Below are 19446 nucleotides of genomic sequence, written 5' to 3'. Positions count from 1 at the left end.
TGGGATAAAGGTTGAAATATTTACTTTGTAAAGAAAAGCCACCATGAAAATCATACCTTTCAAAGAACAAAATTTGAAAACATGACTCTTCCTCATTTTTTATTTACATTATAAAACACATTATGTACACTTAGTTCAGTCCTTATATGGAGTCAAAATGAAGTCCATCAAATTTTCCTGTTTTTTTATTTATTATCTGTTGGTGAAGGTGTAGGGTTGCTATAGCAAATTTAGTTACAGCTTTTGCATTCTCATGTATACAGTACAGTATACTGATGCGCCAATCACAGTCCCTTAAAATCCTGGATCCCAAGATATTTTCTGTTTCAACTCAGATTCGCTGTAACAAACAATTTCATCCCCAGGTTTGTATTGTAGCTCCTCATTATCTAAAGAAAGGCCACAATCCATGCCTGTCTTCACTGTCTGAACATCATCCTTCAGATGTTTCATTGTTGTCAGGGATCCTGAAGGAGGAAACAAACGCATGGAGAAATCAATTCAAACAGCACACGCATTTAACATGTCATAATCATGGCGTTTATCAGTACTGATGCACTGGTTTACCTTCCCAGAGAATCTCTCTCCCTCGAATAAGTCTAAATTTCATCTTTTTGTCCAGAAAGCCCTTCTGAACTCTACAGCCAGCCACTGAGATCTTCTTTTTCCCGACCGTCACATCAAACGTGGCCAGAACTGAGGCCTCGCCTGAAGCGTGAGGGGAAAAGAAACATTCATGGGCAAGAAAGACAAATAACCTCTTTTTTTAATATACAAAGCACTAGTTTGTTTTAGTCAATGACTTATCAGCAGAACTTTGACATTCACATCACAGAAGCGTTTTTGACTAATTGATCATGCTTTCAGTTACCAATGTGTCTGTAGCACTTGCATCTCCATTTAACACATTTTATGATATTTAAATCTCATTTTACAGATCAAAATCAGTGCAAGAAAATCTGTAGATTATATCTGAGCCTGGGCATCAGGGGAAAATGACTGGTGAAGTCCACCCACAAATGTTGGCTTCATGAGCTAAAGAATGAACCTTTAACTGTCTGGTTGTGTTCCGGTCATTTTGACCCGAGATAAGATTGTCTTTTTACCGAAAATGCTAGTTAATGTTATCTCATTGGACTAAAACTTACTGACACCGGGTAAAAGAATGCAACAGTCGGGTGCCAGAAGTAAAAACTCCATTCAATTTCTCCATAAGGAAACTGATTTTTAACAATAACTTATAATCCTTTAAAGACAGACCTGCTGTGAGCTTCAAGGTTGTTAATTTACTTCTGTTGAAGCCGTTAGCCTGCATCATTTAAAAACTTTTTTCAAAATAATCATGGTTAACAGCGTAATTCGTGGTGAAAAACTACATTAACCATGATGCTGTACAGAAATTTCCACCAATCAAAGAGCAAAATGCACCAAAAGAGTTTGTAATGTTATGATTCACCTCGTGGCTGGTTGGCTTGAATCATGGCTTATAATGGTTTAACAAAGACGTTTGTATTTCTTTTTGGAGCCGATTGATCGTAGGCCTCATTGATCTGAGATTTTATGATGTGAATAAGCTTGAGTGATTTTTTTTACTCAAACACTCAGAGCAAATGCTCAATCATTTCAAAAAGGAAGTACAAAACATGTCTCAATTGAAAGAAAACAAGTTGACAAAAATATTAAATCCAGTATTTGGTGATTATAATATCATAATGAGAGATTGACAAGCAATTTAAAAGGCCAGTCATTTTTGACCCAGTACATCAAATTATGTAAATGATTTCCAGCACATGATGTTAATAGATCAAAGTTCAATGTTAAAATCAACATGTGTGATATTAAAGTTAAACTCACCAATGATATTTTCTTCTGTGGTTGGGGACAGTTTGCTGCTCAAGTCGTCTTTGAGTTCGTCTATGAGTTTGTAGATGACTCTGTGTAATCGTAAGGGAATGTCCTTCTTAGCAGCCATCTGCTGAATCGATTTATTTGCATCAACATTGAACCCATATATGATACCTGACCAATGATGGAGAAAAAGAGAATACAAGAAAATGACCAAGCCTGACACTTTAACAAGGCAAACAAATAATGACAACAGTAGCAGTCAATTCAAGGGCTCCAAATTAGTGTCTCAACCTTTTAGACTTCAAAGCCCACCAGTGTTGTATATGTGAACTAATATATATATATATAAAATGAACGAGTTAATGCACACCGCCAACTTGCCTACCTGAGAACGTCTCTGCCAAGGTGATGTCTTTTTCTGAGATGTCGCCCACACCAAAATGTACCACATCCAACTGACACTGGTCACCAGCATCATAACTTTCCAGGATGTTCAAAATAGCCTCCACTGAGCCGTCAACATCACCTAAATAATCAGACGAGTGCAGCCGGTCACAATATATTCTTAGCATTCTGAATAAAATAATACAGGGAGGAACTTCATTTTGTCCATCATGATATAATATTACCGGTAAGTCACAGTGAAATAGAAGGTAACACTTTATTTTAATGGTCCACATTAGACATTCTGCTAACTATAAGTAACTTTGCAACTACATGTAAGCTCTCATTAGAGTATTAGTAGACTGTTAGGTTAGGGTTAGTAGAATAAGTTGACGTAGTTCTGAAGTTACTTATAGTTAGTAGAATCAATGTCTAATCAAAATAAAGTGTTAGCATAATTTTTAATCAAAATGTCATCTTTCAGTAAAATAACATATGACAGTCTTCTCCAATCATTTAGTCCGCTTAAACCCTGCTACTTTAAATTCAGATCTGCCTCTATCTAGTGTTGTTTTTGGCGGCCTGTTTTAATTTTAGTTTTAGTCTAGTCTTTGTGTCAAGCTTTCGTTTTAGTTTTTATTAGTTTTAGTCACGTTCATACTCTTTTTAGTCTAGTCAAGTTTTAGTCGACGAAAACTGATGACATTTTAGTCTAGTTTTAGTCGACGAAAACTGATGACATTATAGTCTAGTTTTAGTCAATGAAAATTGTATTTTAGTTTCTTTTTAGTAATGTAATTCTATTTAACCCAGTCAATATAGAATTTCAAACAAGGTTATCTTATTATATTTAGTATAGGGCTGTGACGGTGGCAGTTTTTTTTACCACCGCGGTAATGGACCAACTACCGGCGGTGGTTGGGGGTTATTTAAAAAAATAAAAACTCGTTTTATATTTCCACACAAAGACGCGTGATAGCCTACCACTCTGCGCTTTGAGAGGGATGTGGGACACGAGCAGGAAAGAGACCATCGATCTCTTTATGATATCTTCGTGTTTTCTACTTGATGTAAATTGGTCTGAAGAGCGAATTTTATCCTCCACAAGGGCGAGATATTTAGGCTATGTTTGAGATTGCGCTGCCAGAGAAAGTGAAACTAAAAATCACCCGCGCGTGTGAAACGCGCTTTACAACTAAACTTGACGCGCCCTATGTCTAATATAACAAGCACAAACTGTGTTAAAAATAATTTGACATGCAAGTACAAATGTAGGCTATCTGTCCTACAGTGTTTTTCTACTTTACCACAGTAAAGAATACGAATATAATAGGCCTAATTAAAAGCAAACCAATGAAGACACGTTTATAATCCCTTTAGAAAATGGGTGAGACGTGAGTGAAGATTTGGGAAAAGAAACAAGAGATTCCATGCAGGGATGAGTCACGATTTTTGGATATTCGATTAGTTTATTTAATTCTAGAATATTGAATAGGTTGTGCGATTATTCTCTAAAATAAAATCTCCATGTTCTGGTGCTGATGCGGTGACGCGTTCATGTAACCAGAGACACTGCTAATAACGCACATAACAGCTGTCACAAAGAACCGGCAAAAGTAATGATTATGAATGTGTCAAATATACCAATGAGACATTTTAATGGAATAACTAATGGAGTAATATTGTTAAATTCGCTGATAATCGGGTCGGGTGACCAGATCGCAAACCAGAATTTAAAGCTGACAAAGCTGGGTTCACGCACAACTCTCTCATTCGTCATGACGTTATAACATTTCGTCTCGTCTCGTTTTGGTCAACGAAAATGAAGAAACATTTTAGCATAGTTTTTATTGTGTAAATCACATTTAGTCTCGTTTTTATTCGTCAACGATATTGCATTATACATGTATTTTAGTCATCGTCACATGACCAGCATTTACGTCTCGTCTCGTTTTCGTCAGGTGATAACGGTTCGTTGACGACAATATTTCGTCATAATTTTCGTTGACGAAAGCAACACTACCTCTATCCAAACAATGGATTGAATACCGTCCAACATTTTTTCTTTTTCAATAATCCGTTTCACTCGGATGTACGTCACATTATGGAAGATTTGTCGCTGCTTTCATTACTGTTTCCCACCTATTCAACTTTGTTGCATTTCAGAGACTGAGAAATGTATTACATTTAATTTAAAAATAATTTAGGCAATATATAAACTGTGCACAATAAAGGTTATTTAGAAATAAAAATATATTTTTCACTTGCTCTTATTGTCAACAGCCCTGGTGAAATGAAGGATCATCATCTCACCTTTGATGATCACGGGCAGCGTGAGTTCCTCCATGTCAGTTTTCTCACTGGCCCGGTGGATGAGTTTGTGTTTGTTGGCCCGGTACATGGCCGCCCTCCTCTGTCTCCAGGTGAGATGGGCCATGCTCTCCCGCTCTCTCTTGTAGCTGTCGTCATGCTGCTTCTGCTTGGTTTCGATGACCTGCTGCTCTTCTTTCAGCTTGTCCTGCTCTTCCATGTAGCTGCGCCACTCCACCACCTCACGGGCCCTTTGCTAAGAGGACAAACCATGTGAACTACGCCAGTGTGGAGGTTAGCCAGCCATAACATCTATCATTTACAATACCAGTCAAAAGTTTGCAATCATTAAGATCTTTTAAATGTTTTTGAAAGGAGACTTTTAAGGCCACCAAGGCTGTATTTATTTGATTAAAAATACAGTAAAACTGTAATATTATATATAATATATTATTACAATTTAAATAAACTGTTTTCTATTTTAAAATGTAATTTATTCCTGTGATGGTAAAGCTTAATTTTTCAGCATCATTACTCTAGTCTTCAGTGTCACATGATCCTTCAGAAATCATTGTAATATCCTGATTTGCTGCTCAAGAAGCAATATTATCAATGTTGAAAACAGTCGCGCTGCTTAATATTTTTGTAGAAACTATGATACACTACCATTCAGAAGTTTAGGGTAAGTAAAATAAAAAAGGAAAGAAATACGTTTATTCAGAAATAATGCAATAAAATGATTAAAAGTGACAGTAAAGGCATTTATAATGATACAAAAGATTTATATTTCAAATAAATGCTGTTCTTTTGAACTTTCTATTCATCAAATAATCCTCAAAATAAACTGTTTTCAACTGATAATAATAGGATTTTTTTCTTGAGCAGCAAATCAGCATATTAGAATGATTTTTAAAGGATCATGTGACTGGAGTAATGATGAAAACATTAAAATAAAAAAACGTTCTTTTAAATTGTAATAATATTTTACAATAATACTGTTTTTACTGTATTTTCGATCAAACAAATGTAAACATGGTTAGCATAAGAGACTTTTTTTTCCGATACATGATTAAAAAATCTTAATCATTCCAAACTTTTGACCGGTAGTGTATAACATTTAAGATAAAAAAAAAATGCTACAAAAGTGTAGAATATGGCTCTTTAAAAACACAAGCTCAAGGATACCTCTGATTCCACCTCCAGGATCTCCTCACCAGCAGAGGGAAGATCTTTCCACCCCACGATCTCCACAGCGATGCTGGGCCCGGCCTCACTCACAGCCTGATCGTGTTCATCAAACATGAAGCGCACTTTAGCCCAGCACTTTCCTGCCACCAGCGTACAGCCCTTCCTCAGAGTGCCACGCTGGATGATGGCCGTGGTAACAGGCCTGTGAAACACAACAGCTGATGTGACTGATGCCCTGATGGCAGTGATATGAGTGTAGTTCTTATTAATCTCTGACGCTGTGAGGACAGGTCTTGTTTACACTCACCCTTTGCCTCTGTCTGTGCGGCTCTCGATGACCGTCCCTTCTACCAGGCCTGTGGGGTCACCCTTCAGCTCCAGGACCTCTGCCAGTGCCACCGTGGCTTCGGCCAGCTCTAATAAATTGTCCCCCTGCAGAGAAATGACACTCTAAATGCTGCCATGTTCACATATGAATATTCCAATATCATGTGATGAGGTACTACCATCACACAACTACATATGGATTGAAGAGTGAGCAAAATACACCCTGACAAACCCCCAGACACCCCAAAAATATTTAGACAGCTAAGCAACGGCAAAAAAGTATAAATGTTATTGCATTAGACACTAAAATATATCAAAAGTGGCATTTATTTAAAAAATATATATAATACAGCCCAATTTTCATGCAAGATGTTTTACAAAAAGAAGTTTCTTGGGATTTACATGATTAAAAATGTATACTGTTCAAAATGAAGACAAATGCTTGGACACTTTCTGGTTGTCACATGTTATAAGAACACCTTATATAGAACAACTACACCTGTGGTTACTCTGCTAGAACTAACTTCATACATTTACAAACAATCACCTTGACAGTTGGTTAACCGTCATAGCAAAAATGGCTCAAAAAGGTGAAATGATTTCTGAGAAAAGCTCGTACAGCATTTGCTTAAGATGCTGCTAGGTTTGATATTTTGCTATTATGTGACATTTCATCCAGTGACATTAAATATTTTTAAAGGCCCACTGAAGTGCCTTGAAACACGCCAGCATTATTCAATGTGTTGACGTAATTTCTGAAACAGGAAGAGAGGGCGGGATATGTCAAATAGCTCCTCCCATTTTTAAAAACAGTCAATAGCGTTACACATTCCCTATTTAGTGCACTATGTGTTATGTAGAGGTAGTACATGAGTGAACAAATGACCGCCGCAGCTTTAGCATCTATTTATCATGTAGGAGGTGGAGCTTCAGATTGTAGAGAGCATTTGATTGGATGGAAAATCTGATGAGAAGCTGAAGTGCAGAGTGATGTCATCAAAATCAATGATCCATATTGGCGAAAGTGAGAGACTGTAAGTTTTGAATGCTTATTTCTATATAAATGCGTATTTTGTCATTGTTTTGGAGCCCACTAGCTTATAGATAACAGTAAGTCTAACATGTTCATACTAAAAGCCAAAAAACTTCAATTTTGAATTCATGGCATTTAAGGGTGGCATAAGAGAAGTTCAAATATAAGGCAGGACCACTGTACCTTTAATGCGGACACGTGGATGGCCTGTATTTCCCCACCAAACTCCTCACAGACTACATCATGTCCTACAAGCTCCTCTTTCACACGGTGGGGGTCAGCCTGAGGTTTATCACATTTATTCACAGCGACAACGATCGGCACTGCAGATAAAAACACACACTGAATTTTCATACACACAATAAACAAAACAACTCCAGCTGGATCTCAAAATGTAATTTATATATATATATATATATATAATAATGTATAGCTAATCCAAAATTAATAAATGAATGAATATAATTATAAATAAATTAATATAAAATTACATTTTTAAATTGCAACTACCTTTGGCTTTTTTTGCATGCTGTATGGACTCAATTGTCTGTTTCATCACACCGTCATCGGCTGCCACCACCAGGATGACGATGTCAGTGACCATGGCTCCACGCGCCCGCATGGCAGAAAACGCTGCATGACCAGGTGTGTCCAGAAAAGTGATCTTTTCACCCGAGGGCAGCTGAACTGAACAGGACACAGACTCATTTTATCACAAGTCCAGAGGATGCCAAACATGGCATTTGTCTGAAGGAAAGTACATACTGTAATCTTGGGAAAGAAGCGCTTGTTTTCAAAGGAAATCTGCATTTCGTCTTTAAGTTTAACCCTAGCATTAATATAGACCCAAGCATTAATATTCATGATTCATTATTTTTTTACATCCTTAAAGTCACCATGAATCCAAAATTTACCATTCTTATTTTTTACCCTAAATTCAATCTGTTTATCATATAAAGCGATCAAGTCTCTTCGGAAAATTTGGGCAAAACCAAAATTCATATGGATTAGTTTTACGATCTCTTTATGAACTTTTTGAAGCGTCAAAGTGGTAGTTGCGTAGCTGTCAATAGAGGGACAGTAATCTCTCAGATTTCATCAAAAAGATCTTCATTTGAGTTCTGAAGATGAACTAAAGTCTTTGAAACGGGTTTGAAACGACATGAGAGTGAGTAATGATGACAGAATATTTGGGTGAACTATCCCTTTAAGCCTTTTCCCATCACTAAATACTTAGTCAAATACTTACTTTGAAAATAGATAATTTGTTTTTGTGTGACTTTAGCAAGCTGTGGCAGTTAATGTTCAATTCTTTCCCCACCAAAACTGTTGTGACAAAATTCACTGTCAACTTATTTTTCACCCATATTTAGTGAAAACAAGATATTATTTAATTGCTTTATTCAAACACTGAAATTTTTCACACAACACAGGGTTTCTGAGAATAACCAGAAAATGTTAAATGGCAGTGATATGTTGTTGAGTTCAGTACCCCGGAACGCTCCGATGTGTTGCGTGATTCCTCCCGCCTCCTGAGCAGCGATCTGACTCTTCCTCAGGCTGTCCAGAAGAGTGGTCTTTCCATGGTCTACATGACCCATGATGGTCACCACTGGAGCTCGAGGGACTAACTGAGCGGGATCTGGGGGAGGCCTGACAATTCAAACAGGTTTTAGGAATTTATGAAAATTATACTTGTAGAAAATTATACAAAAGTCAGACAGCTGTATTATTAAAATCATCCTCACGTTTTCTGGATATCTTTGTTTTCTCTGACTTTGGTTTCAACCAGTTTGGCCCATTTGTGTTTCATTCCCGATCTCTTTACTGCCTCTTTTATCCATTTCTCCTCCAGTAGTGTGTCGGGCTCCAACTCGTCCAGATCGACTTCTGTGTTGAGCAGGGCTTCATAGACGTGATCTAAAGAGGGGGAACAATACAGAAATAACCTCTGTGATGATCACCATTTGGGGACATTCAGAAAAAGAAATGAAATTGCACTAAATTGATCAAAAGTCTCAGTAAAGACTTTTACAATGTTACATTGTACATTATTTTTATTTATTTTACTTTCTATTCATCTGAAAGTATTAAGCAGCACAACTGTTTTCAACATTGGTAATAATAATTAAAAAAAAATATTGAGCAGCAAATCATCATATTAGAATGATTTCTGAAGGATCATGTGACACTGAAGACTGGAGTAATGATGCTGAAAATTCAGCTTAGCCATCACAGGAATAGATAACATTTTTAAATATATTCAAATAGAAAACAGTTATTTTAAATGGTAATTTTTTTATTTAAATAAATGCAGCCTTGGTAATTATTCCAAACTTTTGACCTCCAGTGTATTAAAAAAGAAAGCAGTTCTTAAAAACTGTAATAATATTTCACAAGATCACTGTTTTTTGTGTATTTTTCATCAAACAAACATAGGCTTAGTGAGCATAAGAGACTTCTTTTTTAAAAACATGTTGTCATGATGTATATATATACAGCTTGAAGAGACAGAAACTCGATCATAAGCTCATGTGATTTAGATCAACACTCACCAATGTCTTTATTCATGGCCTTGGCGAGTTCAGCCACAGTCATCCTCTGTTTGATCTCCACCTCCTGCTTCTGTTGTTTCTCTGGCTTCACTGGTTTCGATTTGAACTTCTCACCTTTGAATTGGCCCTTATAGTAAAACAAACGCAACATGTTCTGCTCACCACATGCACACAAGGCATCCAAACAATCTGCTTTGTGCTGTAATCTTAATCTTGTGATCTACGTGGGACTGCTGTGACCCTTCTGATAAGCATTAGTGAAGGATTCAACATTTTGAGGCTGACCTGTTTTGCAGCCAGGTGTCGGACCTGAAGGCAGGAGGATGACGGGGGTCCAGGGACCCAGGCAGGGGGAAGACGTGGACTCCCATGATGCCAACAGGACAACGCAGTCCTGCCAATCAAGCCTGCTATCCGCTTCATTACAGATTTTCTAATAAAAATAAAAAAAGCTTTGCAGTTCATATTCGAACAATGAATATGAAAATATAGCATTGATCCAGGACAAGGTCAGTACAATGACTACAATTAACAATTGCACCATATCTTAGAAGACAAAACACTTTTAAAATGATGAGAGGTATCATGAATAGCAGTATTAGTTAAATAACTTGTAATAACATGCAAATGTTATCATAAAACAAATTAATCTAATACTAAAGTTGATTACTCACTTTGTACTTTGATACCATGGTTCATAGATGCTATAATACCATGAAAGTTGGATAAATGCAATGGTACTTAATGATTACTATATTTATTTGTCATTTTATTAACATGGTAAGTTACACGAGCCAAATTAAAGAACACCATATTGTATTACCATGGTACATGACAAATATATGTTCAAATAAAATGGTATTACCATGATAAATGTCATCATCATCACCATCTTCTTCATAAAAACATGGTAATACCAAGGTAGTTGTTGTATCTTTCCATATATCTATAATGCTGACATTATATTACAGTAGCTCAAGGCAGATTACCAAATTATTTTCCTGCATGTGAGAAACTTACTTACAAAAACTTACTAAACAAGAAAAAATACACTCACCGCTGAATTCATTCAGTATACAGACTTGAAAGCAGAGACGAGAAGATAAAATCAGTTTAAGCAAATATCTCAAGTCAGATGTCATTTCTGCTGTATGGGCGCCGCCATGACAGTGTATCCCACAATGTATTGCGCAGACTGCAGTTCACACACACACACACACACACACACACAAACACGCGGTGGCGACAAAATCCACAGTCCATGGAGCTCAAAAAACATATAGACATAGAATATGCGTAAAATTAACTGTTATCATGCATAAAATGCTCAGAAACATTTGTAATAAAACATGTGTAATACCCAACACAGTATATTTTTAACACATCTTTGTATACATACATATTTTTAATATTTCACATCTTGTCTATTGTGTACATGTAGGCTACATCTTATTTATCTTGTAGAATATTTATATTCGTTTTATATTTATTTATAAAAGCTTTTTCTGTATAGGCCTACTGGACGTTTCACCAAGACAATTATTATCTTGAGCATTAGCATAGCTATCAATCTCATTCTGATTCTGAAACCATTGTAGCCTATATATATATATATATATATATATATATATTTTTTTTTTGCCTTTTCCTTCTTATTTTATTAAACTTTTTTTATTATTATTTGAAAATGTGTGTAAATATGTATCTAATTTAATGTTACCAATGCTTTGGCAATGCAAAACCTTCAACTATGTCAAATACTTGAATCTCGAATAAGCAAGTAGCCTACTTGTTACTTTTCTCAGCGCTGCTCCGGACGAACCAATCAGTCTTGCGAGATTAATGTTTGTTTGTTTGTTTCTGCTCGGTAGATTTCTATTTGTACTTCAGATACAATCAAACTATGTCCAATATACTGACTTTTAATTGAGGATTTCTGAACCACCAAACGCCCCTAAAACCACATTTTGTCTTACAGTAAAGTTGTTTTTTATTTAATCAAAAATCATACAATTTTTTATTTATGTTTCAAATCACTTCTGCTAACAAATGCAGGAAACATGAACACAAAGCACCACAATATGAGCAAACAAAACTGCAGTTTTCATAATTTAGAAGGAAAACATGATACAATTAGATAAAAAGCAAGATACACAGGTACTTGAGATATTTACTGGTTTTAACAAATACTAGGTGCATTTATGCTAAAAATAAACAACAAAACACAGACACACTATTCTGCAGGATAGGAAAAATGACTGTAATATACAGTAGTCAGAACAAATGAGCCACAGCAGTTTTGAAGCTACATGCACAGAGGGACTCTTGTATTTGTTTTGTTTTTTATTTTACTTTCATGCAATTTGTAATTTGAAAAAAAGTGAACATCGAATAATTTAACACATGAAATGCAAACAATACAAAATACATTTAAAAAGGAAAGAAAAAAAGAGATACAAAATAAGGAAGGAAAAAAAAAAATAGGCCTAAGTGTCAACCAAACCAAGACAAACTAAGAGTCGTAGTTAAGGATTGTTCAAAGAAAAGGATTGTTTGGATTGTCACATTTCCGGGTTTCTCAGAAGCGGTCAGAAGTGGTCATAGTTGGGTAAACTTCTATAGCTGTGAATGAGAGACTACATTACACATATTTGTTGTGTTCCCATTTGCTCAAATAGCAAAAGAAAAACTCTATTATAGTGTTTTCACAACTTTAAAAAAAAAAAGGAAAAAAATAGAGGGAGATTGATAACGGCGATCAGAAGAGAGAAGGATGTAATTTTTACCATCACTCCCAAAGCTGCTGCATTAGAAACACCCTCACAGCAGCGTTAACTAGTTTCTAGTAATTTGATGCAAAGGTACAGTAGCACCTCACTGCAGTACACGAGATCCAGGGGGCGGAGTTGGATCCAGATCTAAGGGGTGGAGATTGGTAGGTTTAGGGGTGGGTTTAGGGATCAGGGGGTGGAGATGGGTAGGTTTAGGTATATGTAAGGTGGGAGGAGTTGGATCTGGATGCAACTCCTCCCCCTGGATTTCGTGTTAAGGTAATATAATACAAACTATAGTGTAATAAATGTACATAAACCAAGATATGGTGCAAAAAAGTCTCCATATAAGTTCTTGTTTTTAATATTTATAAGCAATATCACACAAGCAAGAGTAATTTTTTTGTTACTGAATGAATCAGCTGTTTTGAACGAATTGTTTGAATGATTCAATGACTAACTAGTTAAGACAATGGTTTGCCGCCACCTACTGGCTGAGGGACTGAGGGAAAAAGATTGAATGCTGTTTTTGTTTTCAGTCATGGTTGTAACAATAGTTTTGGTTAAATAGACAGAATGCCTTTATAAACTGACTATTAAGAGAGAAATATGAGTTAACATTGTAAATATAACAAATATACAGTAATTGAAGTCGCATTGCAAACAATGTTTTTGCAAATCTGGGGGTGGGGGCCACGACTGTTTCTTTGAAACAGGCCTCTGAATTGCAAAGGCCGCCTCTGCCCATAATGTTTTCAAATTGATAAAATGGAATGTTTCCTTAACGTTCACAAAACGTTTTTTTTTTTTTTTTTTTTTTTTACATTCAAAAATGACGTTTTCAAAAACATTCAGGCAAAACGTTCTTAGACCATATTTTTGTTAGCTGGGCTGGTACTTGACTCACTGAAAATTGTGTTTGTAAAGACTGAATCTATGGTGAATTCTGAATCAAAAAGGTGCTCCGGTTTGAGGTCTTCCTCTTCCAAGGCAAGGCTTCCTTTTAAAACCTCGTCACTGTGGTCAGGTTGAATCACTTGAGGATCAGCAGCGTTCTTACTTGACACCGATCCCACTGACACTGTGCTAAGGACACTGGCACGGCGACTGTTGCCCTCAGATGTGGAGATGACACAGCTAGCGCGGGGTAAAGTGGACAGAGCCTGGCCTGATTTGGGGCTTCGCATTGGAGTGGCAAAGCAGTTCAAACACCCTGATACAGAGGAGGACTTCCCTTGCGTCTCGAGAGCAGTTTTAGGATCAGACTCTGTACTTTGCACGCTCTGAGTTTTATACAGTCCAATGTTTGCTTTGTCCAGCTTTTGTGCTGAACGATCTCCAGTGGATCTCCCACTGCTGGACCTCCGTACCGCACTCCCAGAGGAGCAGTAACCCTGCCTGAGCTCCTCGTGGTTGGGCCGGGCTGGTGAAAGCGAGTCACTGAATCGTTGCCGGTTGGACGGGAATGGATCTGGAAGGGTGCTGCTATCACTGGACCAGGCCTCGTTCTCCAGGCTCACGCTAAACTCACCACTGCTCGCACTCGGGGCACGACTCGACTTGCCATTCAGGCCTGCTGAACATGTCAGTTAGAGGAAGTTATAGCTCAACAGGATCATAAAACTCTCAGAAAGTTATTTTTGGTCTACCAATAAATTCTTACCATGATCTTGGCTTTCTGTGCCATTTGCAAGACTTGGTGGAATTGTGTCTCCTTGAAAATCTTTACCTGAAGGGACAAATGTGTAAACACACAGTTAGGCCCTGTTTACACCAGGTATTAAGATGCGTTTTGGTCGATTGGATTACAAGTGGACGATGCTAAATACAGGTGTAAACGGGGTCTAAAACGTTTTGAGCTTCTCCACTTTCGACCACTTCCAGGGCTAGTTGCTTTTGTAGTGTAAACGCTCACGTAGCGAATGCGTTCGAACAACCGAAAACGACCATCTACTCTCCGCCTCCTGACCTAATGCGTAAACATTATGGGAAGAGCGCTAGACAGACGGGATTTAAACCTCGGCTGGAGAACCAATATCGGTTTGAAGATGAAAAATATACCAAGCACAATTTTTTCTCACCATTCCTGATTTTTAACACGCAGAAACGAAAGCTGCTGCATTACATGTTTTTCTGTCGTCTCCTTTCAGTTCATATAAATTTCGCTAGCTTATTTCATCCATTAGATTGAAAGATCTTAAAAAAAAAAAACATACATTTACCCTCCCATAGACCCTCCCCTCGAAGAAATCAAGACAGAAGTGGTTGAAGGTGGACAAAAGAGACGGATTAAAACACCAGGTGTAAACAGGAATGTCTCCCTCGTCTACTTGTGATCCGATTGACCAAAACGCATCTTAATACCAGGTGTAAACAGGGCCTCAGATCCTCTAGAATCATGCACTGTATTCCAGTTACTCTTAAAACACACCTATCCAAAGAATAATGACTTGAGACTTTTATTTTGCAAAGCATTGAAGCACCAAAGCAGTGAAATGGTGATAAGGTGTTATTGGTTAGAAAAATGTGGTGAGTGGTTTTTATAATGTTGCTTGGTTGTTTTGGTGATTGCCAGGGTATTGCTTTGCAGTGTTTTTTTAGCATGTTGCTATGTGGTCTTATGTCTTACGATATTTTTGTCCCTTGGCTCTCACAAGCAAGTCTGATCACTTGTGGCAGTAGTTATGCACCAAAATACTTTTAGGGGTAGGGTTGAGTTTGTTTAGATCACTAATAAGTATGAGCAATAGTAATAGTGAGGCTTGTCACAAACACCATTAATGCCGATGAACTGCAAATATCAATGTTATATGTACAGTTTTGACTTACAACCTTGATTATGGATTGTTGTATGATTGTCTATGGAAGAGTAGGGTTGAAATGATGATGATGATGTGGAGTGTTTTTTTGAAATGGCAATGGTGTGCTGCATTATTTGCTCTTCTAGCTGATCTTCCTGCTCCGAACATCCCTCTGTTTGCAGCAGGTCATTCATTGCTGAGATGAAACATGAGAAGAGATGAAAATGAAGATGGCATCATGAGATGACATCGAGGCAGCATTTGTCTTAAGGGAGTTAAACCATTTATCTTGCATTATACTTTTCTCTTTCTCTGAAGAATAAAAGGCTTTAATCATAGGTAAAATATTATGGCTGATGCAAAGATCATTAAAGCATCATGTGTAAAAATAAAAAGCAATGACAGGGAAGGCACAGCCATTACAGGAAAGACAGGATGTGAGAGGTCTTACACAGAGCTCGGCGGAAGAGAGACTTGACTTTGTCTTTATCCTTTGGTTTGTTACGCTTAACATGAAACTTTTTCAGGGAGCAGACTTGGTCATCACAATGGAAAACATGAAGACAGAAAATGAGGGAGGAAAAACATGACAATACAAATGTTTGTGACTGTTTTCGTAGGAAAGAAGGAAATTCTTGTGTAAGAAAGAACATGAAAAATCACAAAACAACCAGTCACATGTTTTTTTTTTACTACTTACTTGGAATGTTAAGACATTTTGTTAAATCTTATATACATATACATATATATATATATATATATATATATATATATATATATATATATATATGTGTGTGTGTGTGTGTGTGTGTGTGTGTGTGTGTGTGTGTGTGTGTGTGTATATTAGGGGTGTAACAATACCCTCATGTCACGATTCAGTACATATCATGATACTGAACTCATGATATGACATTTTTGCGATACTCCAAGTCATATGATAAAAGGTTAACAAAAAATGTACTGTTGATTAAAATGGTAAATTTGGTGTTACATTGTGGGTGTAAATAAATAGGCTTGGATGTGGTGCTGGTAACCCAATGCACAGGACAACAGTGACACCAGAATAAAAATATGGTAACATCAGACATTTAGCATTATCAGGACCCACAAATATTCCCCCATTGCATTATTATACATTATATTCAACATTACATATAGTAGTTTAATGTAGTACCGACACTAAAACTCTGTAAACTTGAATTTTTTTCACACAGAAATTTTCATTTTGGGTGAAATTGTCACTATCCACGATACTTTTGGATATATTTTGACAATATATTGTTACACCCCTATATACTGTATATATATATACAGTATATATATATATATATATATATATATAAAGATCACTGTTAGTTTATATTAGCTCATGCATTAGCTAATGTTAATAAATTAGACCTTATTGTAAAGTGTTACCGACATATTTGTGTTGAACAGTGTGGAAAAAGAATGGAGGACCAAAGATGTGAAATGAATCAGGAACCATACATCAAATAACTGCATAAATGTTTAATTAGAGTAACTCCTCTCGAAGTGTTCTGTGGCGCCATGGGTTTTGGGTTTAGAAGTTGAGGAGTTTTCTAAACAGCAGAAGTGATTTGGGGGGTGAGTTACTACCCTTTGCTTGGCCGCTCCATGCTATCCTGTTCTCACTCTCCTGACCTTGGGATGTTGGGACGAAGGGTTTGCACTTGATTAAATGGCTTGTTTCTGGATGTTCCTGGCTGGGATGATTGGACTCTGACAGTTTCGTGTAACTGAGGTGATACTCACTGCTGCTCCTCTTGGGGGACAGGGTGTCACCATTAGGGGAGTTGGGAGCGGATTCCTCCGAGCCCTGGGAACCCACGAAGGAGCCGTTGTCATGGCAGCGCAGGTCATCCAGACCCTCGCATGACTCGGAGCGGAGCTGGGGAGTTGGAGAACAAACGTGCTCCTGATCACGAGCCCTCGTCTTCATCAACTTCCTCATCTTCAGCGTTATCCAGTTGCCCCGTCTTTATTGAGTAACCGTTTGAGGAAAGACAGAAAACATGATAAATAAAAACATAATCTTGATATTTTTATACACACACACACAAAGCCTCTCTTAACATCACATAATGAGACGGTACCTGCGAGGGGGCGATGGGTCGTAGAACTTGTACTGATCCATGATTTTCTCCTCCAGCTTTTCCTTCTGCCTTCTGAGTTCATTCAGTTTGTCTCTGTCAAAACAACAGTGAAGTTATTATAGCGCTTACATGCCATAAACATCTGTACAGTGCTCTAATGTTCTTTTTCACTTTTGACACCCAACTGTACACATTCACAACAATATCCAATGGCCCTGTGAATTTTTAAGTTGTTTGTGATTTACTGGATAAGGATTTCTACAAATACTTTTTTATTCTACATAATAAAATCTAACATTATTTTATTCTACCCAATAAAATGTTTCAGAGCTTGACATAACTAGAAAAAACTGCACAAGGTGTTTTAAGATTTTTATTAATCTGCATGACTATCCAAGTTCTGGAAATCACACTTTTAAAATTAGGCTTCCTCATATATCCACGTTTTCCAAGAATGTGTGAATATGTGTTATTTTAGTGTTACTATTATAGTTTTATAGATGCTATTATTGTTTTTCCTTCATAATTTGTATTAGTTTTAATATTAGTATTTTAATATTTAGTATTATTTTTTTGTAATTTCTATTAGTTTTTTATAAAGAATATGTAGAGTTTCCATTAATTTTTTATTTCAGTTTTAGTCATTTTAGTACATCAACTAAATTAACTAAATGAAAATTAGAAATGTTGCCTTGGCAATAGTTTTATTTCAGTTAAATTTAAGTTTATTTGCTCTAAAGTGAGGGTTGGGTTTTTCTTAAATTCTCATATTTTACATTTAATTATGTTGTTTATTGTAGAAGAATAATAAAAAAAATGTCCACATGGCATATGCTGAATAGGAATATTTACAATACTGGTTACTAAATGTCTCTTGAATTTCGATGGGTTCATGCTCTTGTTAATTCACTACAAAAATCATATAGTGTTCAGCACAAACCATGTTTATCTGCAAGCCAACCCATATTTATTGTCGTCTGGGTTGTATTTTTTGACCTTGCATAGTTTTGTTTATGGTTTTCTAGGATGAGGGAATGGCGAATTGGCATATTGGCATCTGTGTAATTTGATTGGCTTCAACCAAGCGACACATGAATTACGCACAGACATTAATGTCAACAACAAAAGATATGGGAATTGTTTTGTCTCCCCATTAAAAAGTTTTTTTTATTGGGTTATCCTAAGCATAAATAACCTTGATCATTTGATAATCACTGCTTTGCAGATTTGCCAGAATATTAACAAACTGCCTTCTACGCTGCATTCATGAACACTTCAACCAAATAAATGTTTCTCACATATATTGTCTCTGTTCCACATGGAACAGGTCCTTGTTCTCCATAGTCTGATCTAGCAGGGTCCGGTTCTGCAGCATCAGGCTGTGGATCTGGTCCAGCAAGTGGCGGTTCTCTTCCTCCAAGTTCCCCTTCAGTTGGGTCAGCAACTGAACAGATGCGCAAAAGGAGGTGATTCATCAAGGACTTCAATTATTTAATCAGTAGCTTTGTTTAAGAAGCAACAAAGTTAGGATGATGGCAAGACATTGTCCAGTTGCTACCAGCACTAACCAGCATAAACCAGCCTGGACAATATGTTCTGCAGGTATGTAAAAGATGGAAGTAAAATGGTCTAAAAACATTCTGCTCTGTTTGAATGGCGATGCCTAATGGCTGATATATACCTCACACTGGTTGGTCAGTTTTATAGTGGCGATCTCCAGCTGCTGGTTCTGCTCTTTGAGTTTGGACAGCTCTGACTCCAGCTGTGTCTGCTCCAGTTTGCTGGAGTTCAACTGGCTCTTCATGCTCTTGTGCTCGACCTGAAGTCCCTCATTCTCTGCCAACAGCTTCTGGTAAGTCTGATTCATCCTGGGCAGAGGGCAAAGCACAATGTTTGGTGCCACTAATAATAGAAGAGATCTTTATTTATCTCTACACAACCAGGACTGGAGGAGTTTTCCAAAACCTTCAAGCCACGTCACCATTGTTTTCACCATGTTTTCATATGCTTTCTGTTCTTAGGATGTTTAGTTTGTATGTTCTTGTTTCCTGGGGGAAATGATGGCTCTATTTCCAACGACATCACAACGTCTTTGATGTACAATATCACTACTGG

General features: G+C 37.0%; 2 protein-coding genes across 5 annotated transcripts in view; both read right to left on the bottom strand.

Annotated features, from left to right (window-relative positions):
• Positions 1 to 75: 75 nt before the first annotated feature.
• On the bottom strand, positions 76 to 10844 carry mtif2 (mitochondrial translational initiation factor 2). Its single transcript, XM_084129734.1, has 14 exons — positions 10703 to 10844; positions 9931 to 10078; positions 9646 to 9772; positions 8839 to 9010; positions 8583 to 8743; positions 7601 to 7777; positions 7274 to 7413; positions 6038 to 6162; positions 5728 to 5932; positions 4546 to 4798; positions 2234 to 2374; positions 1855 to 2019; positions 568 to 708; positions 76 to 467 (listed from the first exon to the last, which is right to left on the bottom strand). The coding sequence occupies exons 2-14, from the start codon at positions 10066 to 10068 to the stop codon at positions 295 to 297; spliced, it is 2118 nt and encodes a 705-aa protein (XP_083985860.1). The 5' UTR covers positions 10069 to 10078; positions 10703 to 10844; the 3' UTR covers positions 76 to 294.
• Positions 10845 to 13157: 2313 nt separating this feature from the next.
• The window catches only part of ccdc88aa (coiled-coil domain containing 88Aa), a 30812-nt gene continuing 24523 nt past the window's right edge, over positions 13158 to 19446 (bottom strand). Inside the window, exons 20-27 of one of the 4 annotated variants that reach the window (XM_084129569.1) lie at positions 19013 to 19199; positions 18630 to 18775; positions 17332 to 17424; positions 16991 to 17214; positions 15669 to 15752; positions 15249 to 15413; positions 14080 to 14145; positions 13158 to 13992 (exon numbers count right to left, since the gene is read on the bottom strand). In XM_084129569.1, the coding sequence (XP_083985695.1) occupies positions 13283 to 13992; positions 14080 to 14145; positions 15249 to 15413; positions 15669 to 15752; positions 16991 to 17214; positions 17332 to 17424; positions 18630 to 18775; positions 19013 to 19199 (1675 nt within the window). In that variant the 3' untranslated portion in view covers positions 13158 to 13282. Of the gene's footprint in view, positions 13993 to 14079; positions 14146 to 15245; positions 15414 to 15668; positions 15753 to 16990; positions 17215 to 17331; positions 17425 to 18629; positions 18776 to 19012; positions 19200 to 19446 lie in introns of all 4 variants that reach the window. The other 3 variants (XM_084129568.1, XM_084129570.1, XM_084129571.1) reach the window with 3 other exon arrangements.

The sequence above is a fragment of the Abramis brama genome (assembly GCF_963993115.1).
Source record: "Abramis brama genome assembly, chromosome: 11".
In the NCBI taxonomy this organism is placed as follows: Eukaryota; Metazoa; Chordata; class Actinopteri; order Cypriniformes; family Leuciscidae; genus Abramis; species Abramis brama.
This window is presented reverse-complemented; position numbering and strand designations above follow the sequence as displayed.

Bases quoted from the DNA above. Each gene is read 5' to 3' on its own strand.
- mtif2 (XM_084129734.1), bottom strand. From the start codon at position 10,068: ATGAAGCGGATAGCAGGCTTGATTGGCAGGACTGCGTTGTCCTGTTGG. The intron at 7,778-8,582 runs GTACTGAACTCA...TGTCCTGTTCAG, and splicing joins ACACATCGGAGCGTTCCGGG to TTCAGCTGCCCTCGGGTGAA. The intron at 709-1,854 runs GTGAGTTTAACT...CTCACGCTTCAG, and splicing joins CACAGAAGAAAATATCATTG to GCGAGGCCTCAGTTCTGGCC.